The 6,652-nt window shown below is 55.1% G+C and overlaps 1 protein-coding gene across 1 annotated transcript; it reads left to right on the plus strand.

The window, feature by feature from the left end:
• The first annotated feature begins 1,336 nt into the window (after positions 1-1,336).
• Bhlhe41 (basic helix-loop-helix family member e41) lies at positions 1,337-6,269 on the plus strand. Its single transcript, XM_075982285.1, has 5 exons — positions 1,337-1,709; positions 1,854-1,917; positions 2,239-2,346; positions 2,659-2,770; positions 3,148-6,269. Exons 1-5 carry the CDS (start codon positions 1,648-1,650, stop codon positions 4,029-4,031), a joined length of 1,230 nt encoding a protein of 409 aa, XP_075838400.1. The 5' UTR covers positions 1,337-1,647; the 3' UTR covers positions 4,032-6,269.
• The last annotated feature ends 383 nt before the right edge of the window (positions 6,270-6,652 follow it).

The following is a 6,652-nucleotide window of genomic DNA, read 5'->3' on the forward strand; positions in this document are numbered from 1 at the left end:
TAATCGCCTGCTGTAAAACGCCCGAGTCGTCCCACTCGAGGAACCCGCGAGGGTGCTGGAGAGGAACTCATCCCCGCGGCTCCGCCCAGGACTCGGGCTCCTCAACCGCGCGCCAGGCTGGGAGGAGGCTCAGCGGCACGTGACGTGCTCCAGCCGCCGTGGCCGGCGACCCAGATCCGTCCCCGGAACCCAAGCGCTGTTGCCCTGGCCCTGCTGCGCTCCAATGCGCGTGCATTTGGGGCCCTGGTCCCTTCTGGGTTCACGTGCCACCGGCGATCTTGAATGCCCCCCGAGGGAACGTGACTGTCCCATTCCGTGCAGAAGCAACCCGGGGTCTCCACGTCCGCCGGGATGGGATTCAAATTTGTATTTATCCTGAGCTGCGGGGTCACTGGCACCTGGGGACGGTTGTCCTCTCGGGCGTGTGGACCGAGCTCCAGAGGCCGCGGGGCGCGCGCACGGCATCCCTGCGCGCTGATGTGGCAGCCGCCGCAGGTCGCATCACGTTGCCGGCCCTGTGCTGGTACCCGCTGGAGACGGGATTAAGGAGGGAGGCCGCGGAGGTGCCAGTAGTAAACGTGGGTTCGCCACACTCTCAGCGTGGCTTATCGCACGAGGGGGGTGGGGTGGGAAGCACCACGGCGTCTCACAAGCTGAGGCTGGCAGGACCCCGACTGCGTGGCTCTCCCGCAGCAGTCCTTACACGCCACCCACTCCGTGCCACCCCTCCCCCTCTCTGCGCTCCTCCGGGAGCACCCGAGGCCCCAAACGTCATCTGCCGTTGTGATGAGTGGCACCGCAATTCCGGCTGCTGCGGGAAGTTTAGGTAGTCCGGGGACACCGTGTCGCCAAAGCTACTTGGAATGCGACATTTGGAACCAGCGACTACATTTTCAGTGATCCTAATTCCTTCCAGAGATTGGACTGCAAGTCCTCCTATTTTCAGGGCAGCCCTCTAGCCAGTGCCACGGGGTGTCTTTCTACCCTACCCTCCCTCCACGCCCGACCAGTGAGCAGTGAGCAAAGCCTCGGAATTTTCCTTCCCTGCTGAAGTTTAGCCACCGGGAATTCGCGTCCTTTCTCTGGCCCAAACCAACAGCAATCGGTGAGAAAGCAAAAGGCCACGTTCACGGTTCTGCACCGAGATGCCGGCCGAGCCGGGGAAGCCGCGCGTCCCGCCCCGCCCCCGCGCCCTGCAGCGCCTCGGGAAAGACGAACGGCTCGGCCCGGGTGGCCGCTTCCTCCTGGTGGCCCCGATCAGGTGTCCCCGCCCCCTCCCGGCCCCTCCTCCCCGCCCCCCTCCGGGCTGGACCGCGGATGGTACGTTCCGCACGTGAGCTGGGTGCTGGTCTGGCCGGCGACGCGCGTGCCCTGTGGCCAAACACTGCCCGGAGTGAGAGCAAACTACCAGCGCAGTGCGTGTGTGTGCGCGCGGGGGTGCGCGCGCGGGTGTGCGAGAGGGTGAGCGAGCGAGCACGGGGCGGAGGGGCGGCCAACTGCTTCACACTTTCAACACTGCACCGAAGAGGGAGAGCAAGACAGCCTGGAGACGCACACATCCCCCCAAGATCTCCCCAGGCCAACGTCCCACAGATTACAGGACAGAACCCTCCAAATCGAAACGGAGGAAACGGACAGCCATTGAACATGGACGAAGGAATCCCTCATTTGCAAGAGAGACAGTTACTGGAACATAGGGATTTTATAGGGTAAGGTGTACGCACCGTGGCGAATATCTAGATGTCTAGGAGTCGGTTTGCCTTTTTTTTTAATCCTGCACAAAGTGATATGAAACGGGCGAGGGCAGAGCCCCTCCCGGAATGGGGGCCTGATGCTGATTTCTGTTTTTGCAGACTGGATTACGCCTCTTTGTATATGTGTAAACCCAAAAGGAGCTTGAAGCGAGATGACACCAAGGTAAGCCTTAAGTTTCCAATAACCTGCCTGGATAGTTAATTAGGGCCATTGATTTCGCAGGGAAACTCTGCCTGCAAATATATTCCAGTCCCGAGCTTCCCTAACTGTGAATTTTAAGTGGCTTGCTGGATACTCGGGGGGATATTCAACACCGCACCTGAATTTAAATTGGATTTTAGAAGTCTAGAGGAGAGAGAGTTCCTGGGCATTAGTTCATTACATAGTGTTTGGGGGTTGGGGTGGGAGGGTTCTTCTATCCAATAAGTGAATGAGTGGATGTTTAGCTTACGGTTGTCTCTTTTCCCCGGCTCGTATCTGAAGGATACCTACAAATTACCGCACAGATTAATAGAAAAAAAGAGAAGAGACCGAATTAATGAGTGCATTGCTCAGCTGAAAGATTTACTGCCTGAACATCTGAAATTGACAGTAAGATCTTAGCACTTTTTCATTCTCTGATGGTCCAGGGTGTGCTGGCCTCATATAAACTCCGGGAGATAGGGTAATAAATGTAAATATTAAGAGGCCTGACTTCCAACTTGTGCTGTGATGGAGTTTCCCAGGGGCTCCGGGCTGGGGGCAGAGAGATCATTGATGACCTGCCTTGTGGGGAGCTGAGCCGCGCTTCCTTTCCAGTGATTTCCTCCCCCCCTAAGTTGCTGGGCTTCACAGGGGAGCCGATCAAGGAAAATTCATGTGTTTTAAAGTAACCCCTGCTCCCTTCCTTTTGCACCACTGCAGACACTGGGGCATCTGGAGAAAGCAGTAGTTTTGGAATTAACTTTGAAGCACTTAAAAGCGTTAACAGCCTTAACGGAGCAGCAGCATCAGAAGATAATTGCTTTACAGAATGGTAAGTGGGTCTGAGGAAGCATGCCCTGATAAACCGAGTAGCGTTGGGGCGCAGTGCTAGAACTCCCCACCGCGTTCTGCTCCAGGTGAACATTGCCTCTGGTTTCCCTTTGCTGCCAAGTATCCCAGACGCTTTCTGCAGAGCTGGAGGAGCCCCGTTTTTATTTAAAGTGGCGGCTGCGCCTCTCTAGTTGGGTTTTTCAGTCGGGAGGAGAGCGCCTCACCCCGCCACCCCCTCCTCTCGGCAGTCTGCGGATTATATCGCTGGAATGCCCAGGAAAAGCCGAGCTCACTGTAGGCAGCGCAGGGCCCACGTGATGAGCAGATGTCTTAATGCCGCGGTTTTTCTTCTCGCCTCCCTCCCCCCGTGCACCCTAGGGGAGCGCTCTCTGAAATCGCCGGTCCAGGCCGACTTGGATGCGTTCCACTCGGGGTTTCAAACCTGCGCCAAAGAAGTCTTGCAATACCTCGCGCGCTTTGAGAGCTGGACGCCCAGGGAGCCGCGCTGCGCACAGCTTGTCAGCCACCTGCACGCCGTGGCCACCCAGCTCCTGACGCCACAGGTGCCCCAGGGCAGGGTCCCCGGCCGCGCACCCTGCAGCACTGGGGCCGCGGCCGCCCCCGGCCTTGATCGCGCCGCCCGCTGCGTGCCGGTCATCCAGCGGACTCAGCCCGGCACCGAGCCTGAGCACGACACGGACACCGACAGCGGCTACGGAGGCGAGGCGGAGCAGGGCCGCGCCGCCGTCAAGCAGGAGCCACCCGGGGACCCGTCGCCCGCGCCCAAGAGGCCGAAGCTGGAGGCGCGCAGCGCGCTCCTGGGCCCGGAGCCCGCGCTGCTTGGCTCGCTCGTGGCGCTGGGCGGGGGGGCGCCCTTCGCGCAGCCGGCCGCCGCGCCCTTCTGCCTGCCCTTCTACCTGCTGTCGCCGTCCGCTGCCGCCTACGTGCAGCCTTGGCTGGACAAGAGCGGCCTGGACAAGTATCTGTACCCCGCGGCGGCCGCGCCCTTCCCGCTGCTGTATCCTGGCATCCCCGCAGCGGCCGCCGCCGCCGCCGCTGCCTTCCCCTGCCTGTCGTCCGTGCTGTCGCCGCCTCCCGAGAAGGCAGGCTCCGCCGCTGGTGCCCCCCTCCTGGCGCACGAGGTGGCGCCCCCGGGGCCGCTGCGCCCCCAGCACGCGCACAGCCGCACCCACCTGCCGCGCGCTGGGAACCCGGAGTGCTCTCAGGAAGATGCCTCGCTGCCTGCCAAGGATGCCCCCTGAGCCCCGCAGCCCTTCCCGAACAGGGGTTGGGGGCTCCCGAGGAGTCGTCAGGTTTCCAAGTTCAAAGGTCCCCTTACGCGTGCCAGGGAGGAAGAGTAAGATGCTCGACAGGCTTAGGACAAAAACAGGTGTTTTGTGTACGTTTGGAGTTCCTGTTTTGCCCGTTTCTCACCCTTTTGCCACCCCACCCTCTACCCGATCACACCCACCCCACCCTTCGCCCCCGCTGTTACAGATCCTCCGTGCGAATTACTGGTTATGTTCTATTACCCCACCCCCCACCCCCAAATTTAGTCCACTCCCCGTTCCCTTTCCAGACACAGAGTCTGGCTTTGGGAGTCTGTTGGGTGGGAGAGCCACGTGGAAAAGAGAGTGCCTGGTCCTAGGGTCCTTGGACTCTGGGGCCTGGAGCAGCAGGTGTGTCCCCAGCTGTCCCTTGAGGAGGTACTCCATTAACCGAGGGTCTCTTGAGAGTTAAATTTACGTGTCAGTATTTTGTAGTGTTTGGCTTTTCGAAAGGTACTTTTTTTTTTTTCAAAAAGGTGAGGATGCTCTTGCCCTGTTGTGGGGCCCTTGGAGTGATGATGTCTCTGTACCTTGCACTTGTTTGGAAAGACTGGGCTTTGGGCCATCTTCAGGCGCTGTGTCAGGGTGGGAGCTGGGGGCGGGAGGTTGGAGCCCTTGGCGCCTCTGCTCGCACTTTATTGACAGATTGACCTCAAACCCTTTGTCCCACTTCAGTTTCTCAATTCATGTGCTATGTCCCAGGTCATAGATTTGTGTTTCTGAGCATGCCCCCCCCCCCCACCGCCGGTTACTTTACCCATCATGTTCCCAAATTTTTGTAACGTTACTATTTTTATTTTTTAATTTTTCAAAGTGCACCGGGCTGGAAAAAGAAAAGCCCAAACTGATTGATTGGTCCTCAAATTCTTAGATAACAGAAGTGGAGGGAAGGGCCCGTGCTCCCCTGTGATGGGAAGTGCTCCGAAGATGTAGAGGGAACCCTGTTGGGCCTGCTCTCTCCGTTCTGTATATATTTTTCTGGAGACCAAACCAGCTACCAGATAATCAGAAAGAAAGCTCCTTCAACACGGCACACACCAAGACCTTGTCTAGATATTTTTAGTTTGTTTGTTGCTAAGGTAGCACTGAGAACTGTCACTTGAATGTTACGTAAGGGGTGAGACAATAGCCTGGAGTGGGAAATTATCTGGGTCTACTAGTGTGTTCGGGTCTGTCTGCTGCTGCTGCTGTTGCTGCTGTTTGCCTCAAACGCTGTGTTTAAACAACGTTCGACTCTTCGCCTGCCCAGGCGGCTGTATGTACATAGCTGTTAATACACCCAATTAATGATGCCTGACACGCTATTTTTGTAGGGGAGAAAGATACGTGCTAATGGTATTTTGAGTTAAAATATCTTCTGGGAGGACTTGGTGAAGTGTTTGCACTTTGGTTACTATGCTTATCATGCTTGGTGCAAGCTTATGCTGTCTTAAATTATTAAACAAATAAATACCGTCTGCAAGAAACCAGCCGGTTTAGACAAGTTTAGTATGGAAAGATAAGCTAGAATCTATCTTTATATTCTAGTATTTTCAGCACTCCCTGAATTCTATTATCTAAATATTGCCACACTATTTTGTGATTTAAAGCTTATTACTAAGGAATAAAGACTTTATATATGATATGAGGCTGTCTAATAATTAAACAACACCGAATACCCCCACTAGTTCCCAGCGACTTCTGAGAATCGGGACAAGAGCTCATCAGACCGGGTCCTCTGACACGGTTTGTCTGTTTGGTTTTGGTTTTTTGTCATTGGTCTCCAGGGAGACTTCAAGGTCTGGCCTTGTGTCCCAGCTTGTCTCCAGTGTATCAAAACTACAAAAGGAATAGTCTAGCAATCACCGGTGGTTTGTTTACCTTAGCCCCAGTTAGCTAAGGTTTTTATGATTTTCCAGGTTTGGGTCCTGACCTCAGATACCCTTTGCTGTGCGGTCTGGAGTTTCTCTCACCCAGGTCCTAAACACAGGACTGTGGGGAGGGGATGTTCCCATCATGCGCATATTTTGCCTTCTGAACTTTTACAAAGTAGTCCTGGTAGGGGACTTGGCCTTGGAGCTCAGGAAGTGATTTCTAGACTTTTCTCAAGTGCGTGATCAGAACTGTGATTTGAGACGAATGAAGTGTTCTCCATTTCCAGTGGTGCTGGTGAACCCTTTGACTGATGATGTAGAAGTGACGGTTTGTAAGACATAGGGGAAGTGCTCCCTCTGCCGACCGTGACGAGCAGCCGGCGCACAGTGTCTGTTACTGCAGCATTCTGTGCCAAGCATGCTCATGAAACCTAGCAAACTAACCACAGCAGTTAAGGAAACAGATCTACCCTAGAAGAGAAGGGGTTGTGAGCCTTGATAATGGGTCAGTCATGAGAAAGACGTCTTGCTCTAAACTAAAATGATGGAAAACAACATTTTGGACTACGTTTTATTGCCATTATCGTCATGACCAAAATGAGGATGCAGTAAATTATTAGATAAAACAGTTGACATTTGCATGATTTTGTCACATGTAATACAATTTTTTTTTACTTTGGCCAGATTTTATAGGTCACTTAT

The sequence above is a fragment of the Microtus pennsylvanicus genome, chromosome 8 (assembly GCF_037038515.1).
Source record: "Microtus pennsylvanicus isolate mMicPen1 chromosome 8, mMicPen1.hap1, whole genome shotgun sequence".
NCBI classification, from domain to species: Eukaryota; Metazoa; Chordata; class Mammalia; order Rodentia; family Cricetidae; genus Microtus; species Microtus pennsylvanicus.